This window comes from Narcine bancroftii, chromosome 6, assembly GCF_036971445.1.
Source record: "Narcine bancroftii isolate sNarBan1 chromosome 6, sNarBan1.hap1, whole genome shotgun sequence".
NCBI lineage: Eukaryota > Metazoa > Chordata > Chondrichthyes > Torpediniformes > Narcinidae > Narcine > Narcine bancroftii.
In genome coordinates, this window is record NC_091474.1 from 160,802,698 (window position 1) to 160,820,977 (window position 18,280).

The following is an 18,280-nucleotide window of genomic DNA, read 5'->3' on the forward strand; positions in this document are numbered from 1 at the left end:
TACTAATTACTGGCTCGTATATCAAGATTCCCTCCAAGAGTGACATTCTTTCTTGTTGGAAATGAATCATTACCTTGGACTTCCAGGCACACACTACTGTGGGAGCACAAATAACCACAAGGAAATATCAAGGTAAAAGACATAGAAACATAGAAGATAGGAGCAGGAGTAGGTCATTCGACCCTTCGAGCCTGCTCCGCCATTCAACGAGATCATGGCTGATCTTAAAGTTCAGTACCCCGTCCCCGCCTTCTCTCCGTAACCTTTAATACCCTTATACTGAAGAAATATATCTAATTCCCTCTTAAATATATTTAATGAACCTGCCTCTACTGCCCTCTGTGGCAATGAATTCCACAGATTCACCACCCTCTGGGTAAAGAAATTCCTCCTCATCTCGGTCCTAAATGATTTGCCTATTATCCTCAAACCATGGCTCTGGGTTCTGGATTTTCCCATCATTGGAAACATCCCATCTGCATCCATTCTGTCCAGTCCTGTCAGAATTTTATAGGTCTCTATGAGATCCCCTCTCAATCTTCTAAACTCCAGCGAGTACAATCCCAATTTGCGCAATCTTTCCTCATAAGTCATTCCTGCCATTCCAGGTATCAGCCTGGTGAATCACCTCTGCACTCCCTCCATTGCAAGAACATCCTTCCTTAGATAAGGTGACCAAAACTGCACACAATACTCCAGGTGGGGTCTCACCAAGGCCCTGTACAGCTGCAGTAAGGTATCCTTGTTCCTATACTCAAACCCTCTTGATATGAAGGCCAACATACCATTTGTCTTTTTAACCGCCTGCTGTACCTGCATGCTCGCCTTCAGAGACTGATGTACAAGTACCCGTAGGTCTCTCTGCACTTCCCCATCTCTTAATCTATTGCCATTCAAATAGTAATCTGCCCTCCGGTTTGTATTACCTCACATTTATCCACATTGTAGTGCATTTGCCATATATCTGCCCAGTCCCTCAATTTATCCAAATCACACTGGAGCTTCCTGACCCCCTCTTCCGTGCACACAACCCCTCCTAGCTTAGTGTCATCTGCAAATTTAGAGATATTACATCCAATCCCCTCATCCAGATCATTAATGTAAATTGTGAACAGCTGGGGTCCCAGTACAGATCCCTGTGGTACCCCACTGGTCACCGCCTGCCACTCAGAAAACGAGCCATTTATCCCAACTCTCTGTCTTCTACCTGCCAGCCAGTTCTCAATCCACATCAATACTTTGCCCCCAAATCCCATGAGTCTTGATTTTGGAAGCCAGTCGTTTATGCGGGACCTTATCGAAGGCCTTTTGGAAGTCCAGGTACACCACATCCACTGGCTCTCCCCCATCTATTTTACCTGTCACCATCTCAAAGAATTCCAATAGATTTGTCAAGCACAATTTACCTTTTGTAAATCCATGTTGACTCCGTTCGATCCCTTCTCTGCTAGTCATATGCTCCGCTATTACATCCTTAATAATGGATTCCATCATTTTGCCCACTACTGATGTAAGGCTCACCGGCCGATAATTCCCCGCTTTTTCTCTACCCCCCTTTTTAAACAATGGGATAACATTAGCTACCCTCCAATCCATGGGTACTGATCCTGAGTCTATCGAGTTCTGGAAAATAATTCTTAAAGCATCTGCTATCTGAATGGCCACTTCCTTGAGTACCCTAGGATGTAGATTATCAGGCCCTTGGGATTTATCTGCCTTCAATCCCATCAATTTCCCCAAGACCCTGTCCTTAGAGATACTGATTTCTTTCAGTTCCTCCCTTGCATTAGTCTCTATGTTTCCCAACATCCTTGGGAGGTTATTTGTATCCTCTCTTGTAAAAACAGAACTAAAGTAAGAATTTAATTGGTCTGCCATTTCCTTATTCCCCATTATATATTCCCCGACTGCAAAGGACCTACAAGACATATCCACCACAAAGGTGAACAATAATTAAAGCTTTCCCAACATTACCCATGTACCAAAATTAATTATGAATATCCAAAAGAGTCAACAGAAATACTAAAAAAAAAAGCCTTTTCTTTAACTTCCTGTCATATGGTTTCACTATTTCGGAATTCTGCCAAGGAATCTACGGTGAGATTTTTTTCTCCTGCAGAGAAAAATTTAGCTGAAATGTGCTGCTCCCTTCAGTCAAATTGCCCACAATCCTTTAGGTGATTAGTAACCAAAGCGTGCTCAGTACTTTAGCAGAGAGTCATGGGCTGCAGGGAAGGACGACCAGAGGTAATAGAGGGAATAAAGGAGGAAAGCAAAGAGGAGTATCATGCTAAAGATTAATATTTAAGTTAAAGAATATTTTATTTTTCAGTTCAAATTTTAATTTGTCAACTCAGTCAATTTCTGCAACTATATTATTTTCTGCATGTCGTCCATATAGTCTTGAATCTCTCAAAATTGAATATTCCATTGATGGTTTCAACTCTGAAATGGCTGCTCTTGCATAATCTTTACGAGACTAGAACATTTATTTCTTATACCAGTAAAATTCATCTTCTGCTAACAATTTCCAATGTAATATTGAGTACCCAATGCATCTTGATTTTGAAAAATTATTTGACTTCACCAAACAAAACAGATCAATTGCCCAATGTCCATCTTATCAATAATAGCAAAGTGATATTGTAGTTACATTACTGGATTAACAGCCCAACTATGAAGCCAGGGCATATTGGCAAATTGAGAATTTAAAGACAATTATAAAGTAAATATGGAATAAAATGCTGAAGTTATGAAACAACTTGATCATCTTAGATATATCTGACTAGATCACTCATGTTTTTTAGGGATTGAAATATTCCATTGTGCATAACTTCAGCCGACGGCAGTATGGTTGAGTTTTGTTTGTTGACTAAGAAGGCAGATAATTGCTCTGTTTAAATGTGGCAGTGCAGATAGGCAAAAATTGGAAACTCATCGCATAGATTAGTGAAATAACATCCTGTTGTTATAATTTAAATACAGGTATTTCAGAAAATTACCTATTCTCATTCAGCACCACACAAAAGTAGAAACTTGCAGATGCTACAATTTTTAAATAGAAACAGAGAAGGAGATAGAAACCTGGCTTTCAGACCAATGACCTCACATCCTTCATTATCATTGTCATGGCCAACCCCGTGCACAGCCTGTTAAACAGAAGCAGAAGACCATATACCATCATGGAACCTGTCAATATTCACTCCCAATCATAGGAAATTCCATATCATCAACTAAAGCATGGTTACAGTTATCACCTACAGTCCATCGATGAACCAGTATCACTCCATTTTTAATATAATTTGGGAGATGCAGTGAGAGTATTCTATAACCACCATTCAGAGTGATCTGGCTAACTCAGACACAAAGGATGCAACTATCAGAATGGATCTGCAACACATGGTGAGAGAAACACACAAGGAACTAATCTAACTGTTCCAGATCTATTGTTCCACAATAGGGTTGGCAGAAAAATCCATTGCTCTGCCATTATGATCCCATCTTCACAAGAAGGGGACCTTCCATCAGCATCTCTCCTGTGCTAGACAGATCTGTCAGCTCATTAGCGGGGATCCCTTTAATCCAAGAACCCTCAGTAGCACCTGAATGATTTTCCATCACAATCTATTATTTTAAAATTAGACATACAGCACGGTAACAGGCCCTTCTGGTCCATGAGCCCATGCCACCCAAATATCCCAATTAGCCTACAACCCCCCCATATGTTTTGAAAGGTGGGAGGAATCCCATGCAGACACGAGGAGAACATTAAAACTCCTTACATACAGCACGGTAACAGGCCCTTCTGGTCCATGAGCCCATGCCACCCAAATATCCCAATTAGCCTGTTTTGAAAGGTGGGAGGAATCCCATGCAGACATGAGGAGAACATTAAAGCTTACATACAGCACTGGATTTGAACCCAGGTGACTGGAGTGATAATAGCATTGTGCTAACTGTGCCACCCTACGGAGTGAAACACGAAATTCTGCAGATGCTGTGATTGTACATTGAAGAAGTGGTCAGGCCCAATACATTGGTTATATATATTTTTTACCTCCTATGATCACTGCTGAGTTCCTCCAGTGTTTTTGTGTTTTTGATATTTTGTGGGCCTCCTTACCTTTCCTCAGTCAGCTTATTTGTTTATACATAGGACTGATCACATACAACTAAACACTAACTGACTCCACCATCATCTACAGGATGCAGTATCTTGCTTGGGCTTCTCCAGCAATACCTTCCAAACCTGGAGACCTCAACCACCTTAATAAACAAAGACAGTAAGCTGGTGGGATTTTCACCCTCTCCAGATTTCCTTCCTAGGCACACATTACATTCTATTTTTTTTAAAATCACCTTGCCATCAAAGCCACTTTTAGTTATTACCTCAGTAGATTTCCTGGGACTACCCACCCAACATCATGTGTACTGCAGCAGTGGAAGAAGGCAGCTAACCATTAAGAGATTGGCAACAAATGCTGCTCTTGCCATGTGCACCAATAACCTGTGAAAGGATTTTAAGATATCAAGGCAGGTTTGCAACTTTGAAGCAATCTGTAAAGGTGAATCTAAAACCGAAGCCAGTGATGTAAGGAACCAATGGAATAATTCTTTTTGAGAAAATTCAGAATGTTTGTATGTTTGGAGTCTTAAAGATATTTGGGCAATCTGTAGAAACAGTCATTTTACAGAACATCATGACTTTGGTTAACTCTGCACTAACTTTTCCATCTTATGAACACAATGAAATGCCAAATGAAACAGCCTTCAAAGTTTGACATAGATCCGGTAAGAACATTTTTAAAATTAAAAATGATGAATTCATTAGTCAAGTTGTAGAGTAGTGGAAGAAATAGACAATTGAAATATTTCTGTGATTATAATAAATGGATTCCCAGAACATTTGTAGTACTCTTATGGGACCTAAAAGTGGACTGTTGAATTCAAGTTCTTGTTCATGGCAGAAGACAGTGTTGTGGTACATCTCGTCTTCTCTTAAGCAAAACCTGCCAATATACATTATCAAGAACTAAAAACTTCTGCAAAACCTTGTGTATCCATGTGTGCAGATTCATGTTTCGATCATGTAAAGTTAGGTCATTCTTTACAAACCTGTGGTTGCAGGGGAAGGCAGAGTATATTGGACGAACGTTTTCAAAGCCTGTGGTGAAGATGGCAGAGGAGGAATATGGACCTCCTCGATTCCCTCCTCAGCTGGAGTATTATCAGATCTATAGGGGGAATTCGACAGCTGGAGACTTGCTGGCTGCTTTTGAACTCCTGCAGGTAATGTGATGATGATCCAAGCAGAGCTATAATTATGCTCAGGTTTACTGCCTTTAGTTGTCGGTGTACAGAAATTAAGAGCAGATTTGTTTTACACTCATTTTGTTTTGACAGTTTTCTTCTGACCTAATATTTCCATGATAGATTTTGATGTGGAAGAAAACAATAGCTTAAACAGTAGATTTTCAACCACATCCTTGTCAATGTTTTACAGTTTATTTCTGTGTGGCTTTTTTGATGATTATTTATTTACAGTTTTATTCCTTCCATCCAGATTCCTCCTTCTGGAAAGCACAACCTGCCACCAATTGATGGTCCAATAGACTCTGACCGTGGTCCAATTCTTCCTGTCCCAAAAGGGATCCGCCCAGTATTAAGCAAGTACAGGATCGAGGTAGGTAACATCTAGAAGTCGGTCATTGTCATAAAAACACAGGACATGAATGATCATGCCTCAGTGTGGTGAGCATTTCTGTTCCATCTCTTTTGTCCGGAGACCACGAAGGATCAACCACAATGGACTAGACAGGATATGAATGCAAGGTATTACTGAAAGACATTGGCCTTTCTGTCAGGGCTTTCATCAAAACACAGAAATATACAGAACAGAAGGAAGCCATTTATGTCCAAGCAAGGCAAGAATGAACAATCTTATCTATTTCCACTTCCCATATCTAATAAACCATCAATTGTTAGTATCAAATCAAAGTTGAGGGGATGATATTTGAATTACTTTGTTGGGACAGGGAGATGTGAACAGTGTTCTTGTACATTAGCACAAAGTGAACCATTGTTCCAGCATCATAGTAAAAACATGGGGAGCGACTGCACACAAAGGTACAATGTGAGCTTGTACCAGATGATTAAATGAACATTTGACCTCCCTACATGAATGAAATTATTGAAACTGAAGCCTGAAGTCAAATCAGTGAAATGTGTAGAACACGGTCTCAATCCAAAGCAACTGGACCCCTCTGATCTGCAGCAACAATTTTCTCAAAACTGCAATATTTGAATTGCAATTTAAATGTAGATGTAGAGTATGGTAACAGGCCCTTCCACCCAATGAGCCAATACCACCCAATATACCGTACTAACCTACACTGCCCTCACCCACCCCCACACTGTACATTTTTGCAATTTGTGAGGAAGCCAGTGAACCCAGAGGAAGCCCATGCAGACACAGTGCCAGATTTGAACCTGAGATGCTGGTGCTAATAATAGCTAACTGATGTGTTGATGGACATGTGCATAAAGTCGCTTTCCTTTTAAATTCCCTGCAGATTCTCTTTTGGGGTCTCCGGGATCTGAAGCGTGTGAACCTGGCACAGGTTGACAGACCACGCGTCGACATTGAGTGTGCTGGAAAGGGTGTGCAGTCAGCGGTCATTCAAAACTACAAGAAGAATCCCAACTTCAGTACATTAGTCAAATATTTTGAAGTGGTGAGGATTGACCATTGCAATTGTACATGCGTTAAGCCTGACCATGATATGTGTGTGTCTGGTGGCCTACACCTATCCCTGAAAAGATTTTATACCGAAAATGTTATTTCAACTAGTTAAGCAAATGATTTTCTTGCATCGAACGTTAAAGAAGGCAACCTTAAACCAAAAGAGTGCTGTAATCACAACTGCCTCATCTGTACCATCTCTGAAATTTAATTCCAGCAACTCTATTGAGCCAGAGTTTCAGAAGCAGAGTACAAAATGGCACCATTCCTACTTTGTGGGTTTGGTGCAAGTGAACAAGGAGTGTTTCAACCATTTAGTTTATTGACCCAAATTGGTTGTATAGGATAGTCATCAACCAGTTTAAAATAAGCCATGAAACTCTTCTTCCCCAATTTTGCAAAAATCTGAGGCAATTTGAAAAGAAAATTGATAATAAGTGCATTAGGCCTATCTTTGTCTTATCAGATGGTGCACCAGTATCCAGTTCTGTTGCATGAGGCAGCAGAACTATGGTAATTAACAGGAGAGACCAAATCACAGCAAAGCTGAAGGCAATTTCAAATTAAAACTGAGAAATTCCTCAGCAAATCACGGAGGCAAACACTTTACCACAAGATTCCACAGTTACCATGATGCATTACCACAGCTGCAGTGTATCCAAAAATCACTGGTGTATTGCTTACAATTTTTCAGCTATTCTGTGGGTGGTTCAGGATTTCACAAAACTCAGCCTTGGTTTCATAGGTGCGACTGAAATACATTAAATATCATTGACGAAAATAATTGCTGATTCAAAGTAATAAAATACCAAACTACAAATCAGTGGGTTGGCAGAGCACATATCAACAATTCAAATGTACCAAACTCAACAAGTATTCAACCAGAATAAATATTGTCAGAGTACTTTTGGGGCCAATCTTAATTGAACCTGTGAGTTACAAGATAATTGATTCAAAAATTGTTATTTTGTATAATTTTAAATCTTACATTGTAATTGAAAAGTTGGTGGCCTGAAAAATCATGAACATCTGAAAACTCGGGTTAAACATTTGATTCCTAACAGGCCAAATCAAATTTTCTGACAAAGATCTGCTTTTGCCAAATTTTACTGCACACAACACTCAATGCCTCAGGGCTCGTGCTTGATGGTGTTTTGGGTACTTATATTGTGCAATAAGCAGCGAAAACCAGTAAGGTAATGATTTCTAGGTTGTAAAGTGTGGGGGAGGTGAAATTCAGTCAAGAAATGGACAAGATACATGGAAAAGCGATGAGCATTAGGTGGCAGATTTAAATAGAATTAGTTGGTGCAAGTTGGTATTAGGTCCTGGGGTTTAGACAGTACTGTCAGGATGAATTGTGATCGGCTTTGAGTGGGGGGTAAAAAAATCAGTGAATTAATCATGTTGGAGAGGTTGAGATTTGGTAGATTGAGGGGGCTAAAACAAGGTTGCATTTGAGAAAGGGAATTGTGGAGTCTGAGAGTGTAACTCACAACGAGCCGGAGATAAGCCTATCATCAGATCACCTATAATCTTATTGAATGACAGAGCAGGCTTGATGAGCCGAATGATCATCATCTAGTCCTATTATGTTCTAGTCCTATTATGTTCTGAGTACATTGCGCCGCTGTTGGACGTGTTCAGGCAGATTCCCATTAAGTATTACTGAAGCAGGCCTCATGTTGGTTTGAGTCTGTGCTGACCATAATGCACTAATTTACATTTACTAATTTAAAATGACTAATTTTATTCTCCACTCATTCCCATCAACTCCCCACCAGATTTCACCATCGCCTATACACCAGAACTAATTTACAGTAGCCTATTAGCCTGTCAACCTGCATGTCTTTGGGATACTGCTGAGAACATACTGTGTTTTGATAGTTTTTGATCCATTGTGTACTTCTGACTTGTCTCATTAATCTTGAAACAAAAATCACAAATGCACCTGGCCTACCTCAGTCTCAATGAGAACTGCATCTTAACTAATCACAGCAGGTATGTGAGTAAGGAATGTGATATCTGCATGAGTGGAAGCAACTGCTACCTGCATTTTATTCTCTGTTTTGGCAGCTGTACTGTTGTATTTAATGCTTACCTGTTCCTTTGCATATAGGATCTACCAGAGAATGAATTACTTCATCCTCCCCTTAACATCCGAGTGGTGGATTGTCGTGCTTTTGGCAGATACACACTAGTGGGCTCACATGCTGTTGGTTCGTTGAGGAAGTTCATCTATAGACCACCTGACAACACAGTTCAGAACTGGGCAAATGCAGGTATATTTACAGCTACAAAGTAATAGAAAAATAATATATTCATGGGCCCGACAGGTCTATCAATCTCTTCTGCCTGCTCACTCTTTCACAGTGTTCCACTTGGAAATGTTTTCCTTGATTGTAGATCACACTTTCTGAACCAGATCCACTGGACTGGCAGCTGGAACCCTGTGATTTGCCCTTACGGCTAATATTATAACAAATTCAGGTTATTCTTTCAAAACATCACCAGCTATCTTTTTGGAATCCCCAACTTATCATCATATTTAATTTTGACAAGCAATTTTTCCATGGTATTCAATTTTAATGATTTAACCTGACATAAATGTAATTTCACTTAAGTATCCAAGTAAAAGAGATGAATTTGACAAGCTATTTGGTTTTATTAACTGTTACATATTTTATTTTAAATTGCCCTTTTTATTAATTTGTAAATTTATTCATTTTTAAAATAAAAAGTAATTTTTTTGGAACTTTTATAAAGAACAATGATTCATATCTTTATCATGATTATTCATTTCTCACTTGTCCTTGCCGCAGCTATAACCAGGGTTTCCTCCCTCTGACTTAATATCTAAATAATCTGGGACATGTTTTCATCTTATAGAAATACACCATTTCCTTGATCAATAAAGACACCTACAACAATTATAATTTAAAGCACAGACATTTAATATGTGGGAAATTCAATTATTTTTGTGCACAAAAGGGAAGCATTTTTATTTTTGGTACAGGTTTAGACATAAATAAGCTTCAAAACGAGCCCCAGAATCATCGGACAATTTTATCAATCCTGTACACTAGTCAGGAAGTCACATTAAAAGGAACCAGTATTCTCTCAAATAATAGCTCCATGCTGGAGGTAGATGATTGGTGACATCATCTAAAGCAAATGAAGGACACTTTAAATTACTTGGATTCAAAACCTCTCTATGGGAATGACATACAATTGCTTTGTCACCTTATTTAAATTCCATTTTGAATACGTAGACCAAGCAATCTCACTTTGTTGCTGTTCTAGAGAGAGGAAAGCATTTATCCATTCAAATTTTGGCAAAACAGAAGTTGTTATTAAAAAAAAACTTGGGGATTAGATTGTCTTAAACTTTTCAGTCATATAAAATTACACTGGAAAACTGCTTATACATTAGACAAGGTTTTTTTTAATGTGTACACCAGAGATTATTTGTTTGAGATATGCTCTGAATTGAAGGAACATAGTCCCATATGAGGGAGGAAACTCAAAAGTCTACAGGCATTATAGTTATAGTAAAAACAAAAAATAGCTGGAGGAACTTAGCAGGTTTTGCAGCGTCCATAGGAGGGAACGATATATAACCAATGTTTCAAGCCTGAGCCATTCATCAAGGTATTTAGTCATCAAGTATTTCCAAGACTTGCAATGTACTATGGAAGAAAACCATGGAATATCATATACTTACAGCACGGTAACAGGCCCTTTTGGCCCATGAGCCTGTGCCTCCCAATTGCACCCAATTAACCTACACAGAGGGAGGAAACCAGAGCACCTGGAGGACAGCCACGCGGATACAGGGAGAAAAGACAGTGCTGGATTCGAACCCAAGTCCCAATCGCTGGTGTTGTAACAGCATTGCAAATCCAAGATGCCACCAGCGACCCATGGTGACTTTCTGTGGGTGGCAGAAACCCTGTTAAATACTCCTTTAAAATAGTCGCCTTCCCAGCTGCTTTCATTACAATCAACTGCATGCCCATTTTTTTATGACCCACAAGCCACTGAACAGAGTTAATGATTTACAAATGGCTGAATCAGGAACAGGCCTGCTGGAAGGAAAGGCCTTAAACGGACAGGCAACCACCAAGGTTGAGGTCAGAAATGTGGAGTGAGGGGAGGGATCCAAACAAGACTGGAGCGCAGGGGTCTGAAACCTCTCCTACCGTCTATATTACTGGCAAATGTCCAGTCACTTGTGAATAATATTGACGACTTGAGGGCAAGGCTGCTTTATCAGAGACAGACAAGATAAATCTCAGTTGTTTGTTGCACGGAGACTTGGCTACAGAGAACACACCGCTATCCGACCAAAGCTTCACCATTTATAGACTGGAACGGAACTCAGATTCTGGCAAAGTGATGGGATGGAGTGTGCTTTTTTTGTTAATATTGGGTGGTGCATGGACATTGGGGTTATGTCAACCTCCTGCTCTACTGCCTTAGAGCAAATCTCTATGCAGACCCTTCAAACTACCCCAAGCATTCTCATCAGTAATGCTCACCAGAGTTTATATCCCTCCCGGTGCCGATTACAAACAGGCACTTGCGGAGCTGCATGATGTGGTTAGTAAACAAGAGACGGCCCAGTCCGAAGCACTACAATCTTAGTCGGCAACTTTAATCAGGCCTGCATCAAGAAAACCTTGTCCAACTACCAACAGCATGTAACTTGATGTGTCAGAGGTCCCAGCACACTTGATCATACTACACCAAGATAATGAAGGCCTGCTATTGTTTCCCAAGACTGCATTTGCTGTATTTTGGCAAGTTGGATCACCTGGCTGTGCTCCTTCTGCATTCATACAGACAGAGCCTAAAAAGATAGGCTCCGGAGATCAGGACAGCTAGAAGGTGGTCACAGGAGGCTGAAGAACAGTTACAGGACTTCCTCGATTCAGCGGATTGGGCAGTGCTCAAGGTTTCAGCTGAGAATCTGAATGATTACACCAGGGCTGTCACAGACTTTATCAAAAGCTGTGGACGAGTGTGTCCCCATCAAATTGTTTAGGGGTTTTTCCCAACCAGAAGCTCTGGATGAACAATGAAACCCAGAACCTGCTGAGAGCCAGATCACAGGCATTTAAGTCCTGAGATACAGATCAATACAGAAGGAGCAGGCACAACCTTCAAAAAGCCATCTCTTGGGCAAAGTGGAGATTCCAGATGAAAACGGAAACAACAAAGGACACACGACACCTGTGGTAGGGCGTAAATGCCATAACCTGCTGCAAAACCAAATCTGGTGCAGTAGCAGAGAGCAAAGCTTCTCTCCCAGAGGAACTCAATGCTTTCTACACCCGATTGTTTTTTTTTTAACCACAGTAACAGCGAAGAACCACCCCTTCACACTCCCACGTCCCCTGATAATGCTATCTGTCTGTATCCAAGAATGACATATGTGCTGCCTTCAGGAGAGTGAATCCGAGGAAAGCATGCAGCCCAGACAGAGTACCTGAGTATTAAAATTCTGTACTGATCAACTTAACAATATATTTGTGAATATCTTCAATATCTCACACCGTACAGGGTGTGGCACCCACCTGTTGCAAACAGGCATCAATCATATTGCTGCCCAAGAGGAGTGTGGTAACCTACCTTAATGTTTATCGACCAGTAGCTCCTAAATCAACAGTGATAAAGTGTTTTGGAAGGCTGGTGATGAAGCAGATCAGCTCCTGTCTAAGCGGCAACATGGATGCATTTCAGTTTGCCTATTGTAGCAACAGGTCTACAGCAGGTGCCATCTCACTGGCACTACACAAAGCCCTGGAACACCTGAACAGTAAAGATGCATTCATCAGGATACTCTTTATCAACTACAGTTCAGCATTTAACACCATCATCCCCTCAAAACTGATCAGCAAACTCCAAGACCTGGGACTCAACATCCCACTGTGTAATTGGATCATGGATTTCTTCACCTCCAGACCACAATCAGTGAGGATTGGTAAGAACATCTCTTCCACAAACCCGATCAATACTGGACCTCCATAAGGTTGTGTTCTTTGCCTTTATACTTATGACTGTGTGGCTCAGTATTACAATAGCACCATCTATAAATTCACCAATGATACCACAGTAGTGGGTTGTATAAAGGAAGGTGATGAGTCAACATACAGGAGGGAGATTGAACACTTGGCTGAATCATGCACTCAATGTCATCAAAACCAAGTCACTATCTTAGAGGATTTTTCTTGGACCCAACATACTAATGGCATCATGAAGAAAAAAACGTCAGTGCCTCTACTTCTGCAGAAGTTCTTGGAGGTTTGGTATGACATCAGAAACCCTGACAAATTTCGGCCTGTAAATGATTATATGGTTATATTATATGGTTATATGTGTGGTGGAAAGTGTGCTGATCGGCTACCAATACTCCTGAACGTAAAGCCCTCCAAAAGATAATGGACACAGCCCAGGACATCACAGGTAAAGCCCTCCCCACTATTGAGAACATCACCAGGGAACGCTTCATCAGCAATCATCAAGGATCCACAGCACATGCTCTGTTCTCACTGGAAAGAGGTATAAATATCACAAGAATTGCATTACCAGTTTCCGGATCAGCTGCTATCCCTCCACCATCAGACTCCTCAACGACAAACTCAATCAGGGTCTCATTTAAGCACCTTACTTGTGCTCTTTATTTTTTTAATTCTCTCTGAATTGCACAATCAGTTTGTTTACATTCATTATCTATTTACAATTTTTGATTGGTTAACAATGTTCAGTTGGTTTTTTTTGCACCACTAGTAAGTGGTAATTCTGTGTCTCCTGCAGAAAAAGAATCTGAGGGTTGCATGTGATGCCATTTATGTACTCAGACATTAAACCTGCAACCTAACCACTACGCTAACCATACTGCCCCTTATTACTTCTAAGGAATTTAGTCAGACATGTCCAGAACAGTGGATAAGATTTGGTCTATTGAAAACCAATGCCGTTTCAGTAATTTTGTTAAGATGTTCCATCCCCTCTCCATTTGGCTTCAAGTGTACCTGGGATGAAAATATCATGAATTCCACAGCATGGAAGCCTGGCTTGTCTATGCCAAACATTGTACCCTCCTGTTTAGTCCCCATGTGCCTACAATCGGTACAATCCACATCCCATCCATTCAGTTATTTCTTATAGAAAGCTAATATATCTGCCTATACCACTTTGTCTGGCAGCTCGTCCACATGCCACCATCCTTTGAGTGAAGGATTGTCCCCTCACGTGCCATCCCCTCCTATTGTTACACCTTCTCATGGTGTACTCCGATATTCTGCTGGACAGGGATGCTTCAACAGCAAAAGAACCTGAAAAAGTTACAACAATAAATCATTGAGGTGCATTTTGCCAACAAAAATCATTGAACTCCATGTCTACTGTGCAAGCTGCCCCTCAATAGCATGAACCCGTGCAGGGGGTTCTGTTCAAAAAATTGAATATCTACCCCACAAGATCAAATTGGTGGAGAGTGGGAAACGGGAGCAGGGATAGAGTGCTGGGTGAGAGCTGTCAGCATCCAGGTCTACTGTCTTGTCTGGACTATCTGTGGGAAGATTTTATGATGTCCTGAGTATGCAATTTTCTTGTCTTTGAGTGGAAACTTGTGACGTTGACAAACTTAATTCTGCAAAATTAAAGCTGATGATTGGTGTCCACCATGAATTCATGATTTGAAGCAAATGTCTGAGAAATAGTTACCACTCCATAATATTATGGTGATTAACATTCGTGAAAGGAGCCATCTGCAACCATCTCAAACAATTGAGTAGGTTCAAAAAGCCTCGGTATTTAATCAGGGTAAGTGGGTGTAATGGTAGGCTTAGAGAAAATATTAAAATACTCGTTTAAGAACATTGCATTAACAATTAGCAGGTTTAGATTTCCACATATTCCCTCTTACTGTACGATGTTGTTGGAATTCAGCATTCTTAATGATTATATGATATCCTCTTATTAATGAAACACCATCCGTCCTAGTTGGTATGCATTTGGTTACATATCAATGAGGTGTTTCAGAAGGTTTTATGATCTTTTTGCTTCCCTTTCATCTCTGCATCTTTTCTGTCCATATTCTCATTCTTTTTACTCTTTGTTCTATCCTTTTTCTCTGTGTGTGACTCTCTCCTTCTTTCTCGACTGGATTTCACTGGGGTTCTCTTCAGCTACATTAATGAAGGGATGCTTAGCATTGGCAAATGGAGGCCCCATCTCTCACCCTGCAGGTGACATCAACATTAACATGGAAACAGAAATCCCAGTGAAGAAAATAGAGACTGTAGTCAAACTGGATGCTGTAAGTACAGCTTTTAATTTAACTCTTTCATTACCTTTTCAGTCACTAACAATTTTTAAAAATGGAAAGGCACAGATCGCAAACCCACTTGATCAAGTGACAGTGGATTTCAGGGGCTGTAGGTGTTCTGGCAGGATGGTCCTTAATTTCATTAAGTAAGACTCTGCTTTATAACTGAGAGCCCAATTTGAAGTTAACACATGTTGCATGTCTCCCGGGGTCTGGAAACAGCAATTAAAAGAGGGTTTCAGCCAAGCGTTCTGTAATATAATTGATCTTTGCAGCACTTCACATGAGACAGAAGGAGCCTCTCTTGTTCCATCATGAGTTGCTGACTCTCTCAAATGCAGCTCTCACAATCACATGGGATGTGCTAGAAGGTTTCATAAATATTTTAATTTAAATTTGACATACAGCACAGAAACAGGCCCTTCCAGCCCACAAACCAGAGCCGCCCAAATACACTCAATTAACGTACAACCCGTACAACCCCCCCCCCTCTCCCACCAAATGGTTTTGAAAAGTGGAAGATAGCTGGAGTACTTGGAGGAAACCCACATGAGCCTGGAGAGAAGGTACAAACTCCTTACAGACAGCACCGGATTCAGATATAACGTTGCACTAACCACTACGCTAATCATGCTGTAAGGGGAATACTCCTGCTATCCATCAGGCGTCCTCCTTGATCTCTGCCGAATATTCCTTTAGCCAAGACAGCAGTGAGGTCTCAGCAAACGGAAGGCGATGATCAGGTCATTTGCAGGCAGTTGATTCCAGCCAGTCTTGTCAAAGAGGAGAGGGCAGGAACTCAATGGAACAAGAGGGTGCTAGCATTCGTAAGGAGAGAGCGGCTGCAGAAAGGAATCAGCTGGTGCTTGTGTGATTGAAACTGGGGTCATTTTGTGCCATCCTCCATGCTGCTTGTTCTAAATGCATTGGGTGAGAATCTGAGTCTCATACACCACCTCTGAAAGTTCTTTGCAAGTTAGTTTCTGCAATGAATAGCATTTCCAAGACTGAGGATGAGGAAATGAACCTTTATGAAATGACTGGAAGAGTACACATAAAAATGTTGATCATCACTAACGAGATATGTTACTCTTGCTTGACAAAACCCTTCAAGTGAAGTTGAGATTTTGATCTGTAGAGTTTAATTCTGCTAAGTTCAAGAAGACATGTGAAAACCTGACTAATCATGTGGAGTTGCAGGGTTTCAGGATGCCTGGATTTGGCTGTAATTCATGTCCACAAGTTGCTTTTTTATTTCAAATTTTAAATTAAGTTGCAATATTTTTTGTGAGTGTTCATGCTATTTAAACATATACAAATGTTTAAGTTCTCCATGTGAATTTGTGTTCCATTGATGTTGTCCTTTTCTATTTGTAATCGAGATGGAAAGAACATAAATTCGATAACCATGCTATCAATTGTGTTGTTGACATCATCTCATTTTGTCTGTTTCCATTTGATGACAGAACTCTGATGCTGTTGTCAAACTTGATGCGGTGAGTTGAAAGAGCAATCATAAATATTCAGTTGGAGAATACTTTTTGTTGCCTAATGAATTCAGAATTTCCTGAATCATCTGGTACATGAATGGCTGTCCCACAATTCTAAACAATAGCTCATTTGACAAATAAGGTACACTACTTTTTAATCTTACAACCTTATTTTGTGCTTTGCTATTCTCACCATACACACAACTATCCTGCTCTCAGCTTTCCTCCTGTGTCCCGTTTGATCTCCACAGACACTAACGTGCACTGCTGTCTTTACCACCTTAGCGTACTGAAGGCAAGTATCATATCAAGACTCCTCCTCCAGGACCCTGCATTCCAATACCACCTCATCTTGTCATTTTATTCCCTTTCAACCTTCAAGCTGCTAAATTTCAAGCAATGATATCAGCAAGACCTTATCCTTCACTTCTCTCTCTCTCTTTGAATTGCTCATTTGCATCCTATCCTGCTGTAGCATTGATACTGGATTCTCTGTTGGAATACCAAAGGTACACTGATGCAACATGCTTTGTGCAAAAATTGAACACTAATAAATAGATTTCAAAGCCTCAATGAATCAAGTTCTATCCTATATTGGAGCTGTGATGCATTTTCTATTAAATTGCAAAAGATTAAGATCTAATGGTTTCAATGCTACATTGGCAGTAACAAAAAATGCTACACATTACTGAAATATTTTAACAGTGTTGAGTCTTGCACATATCCTCACCCAGATAAATGCAAGTTTCTATGGGACAGAATATTTTGTGCCCATTGAAACCTTCAAGAGGCTTGCCTTCATTTAAACAAGTTTCTGTGGTTATTGTAAAATGTGAAATAACAACACATGCATTTGCAGATGTCATCAACCCTTCTCCTATCACGTGAGTCAAAGTTTCTCTCAATAGGTTGAATGCCACTGTGATTGATAAATCATAGCATTGGTTATACTTCATCAATTTCCTATGAGCAATTACAAACACATTATGATGGAACTGTCTCCTAGAAATACTGAGTTCCAGTATTTCAATTTTGTGTCATGGTTTTATTTATGATAAAAATATTTCAGAAACAGTGTAGCATTGGTTTAAAAAAAACAAGCTGAGCATCGAAAGAGATTTTAAAAAGTATTTCTTCCACCACCTCATTGAAGGCACTGAAAACTTTCAAGAGTTCCTCACTCTGTATATTTTCGTGTCTCTAGAATGAAGATGAGAAATCCAAAAAGAAGAAGAAAAAGAAAGGAGAAGAAATGGAAGAGGATGAGCCAGATGAAAGCATGCTGGATTGGTGGTCTAAATACTTTGCTTCCATTGAAACTCTCATGGAGGTATGCCATGATTTGAAAGAGTGCTTCTGTTTATTGTGAAAGTTGATATTAAGAATGAATTATGGAATATATTCACTAGTGAGTGATACATGCATTGCACATGAGTATGAAATAGTGTTCTTAAAATAGGTGTCACAATCTTCGTGCATTTGGGCACATGTTTTATGCTCAGCAGGGCCTGATCATCCTCCACCACTTCTTCAGTATTGTAAAGAAAGGTGACATTTGCTTTTGTACTGAAGCTCTGCAGTGGGGTTTAATCCAACCCCTTCATTTCTAATAAGGTGCATTACAATACCGGGCCTTCCTGCAAAATGGTCTTTGAAATGGTTCCCTTTACTATTCCTTTACAAAGTACTGTTGATGTCTTTTCTCATTGCTGG

General features: G+C 40.2%; 1 protein-coding gene across 10 annotated transcripts in view; it reads left to right on the forward strand.

Moving 5' to 3' along the window:
- otofa (otoferlin a) overlaps window positions 1-18,280 on the forward strand; it is a 547,981-nt gene that overhangs the window by 484,752 nt on the left and 44,949 nt on the right. For all 10 annotated transcript variants that reach the window (XR_011340468.1, XM_069886486.1, XM_069886480.1 and 7 more), the window contains 7 exons: window positions 5,128-5,289; window positions 5,564-5,683; window positions 6,573-6,734; window positions 8,862-9,024; window positions 14,998-15,068; window positions 16,544-16,573; window positions 17,772-17,897. Coding sequence is in view for 9 of the 10 variants with exons in the window: in XM_069886486.1 (XP_069742587.1) it covers window positions 5,128-5,289; window positions 5,564-5,683; window positions 6,573-6,734; window positions 8,862-9,024; window positions 14,998-15,068; window positions 16,544-16,573; window positions 17,772-17,897 (834 nt within the window). In the remaining variant the exon portion in view is untranslated. The remainder of the gene's footprint in view (window positions 1-5,127; window positions 5,290-5,563; window positions 5,684-6,572; window positions 6,735-8,861; window positions 9,025-14,997; window positions 15,069-16,543; window positions 16,574-17,771; window positions 17,898-18,280) is intronic.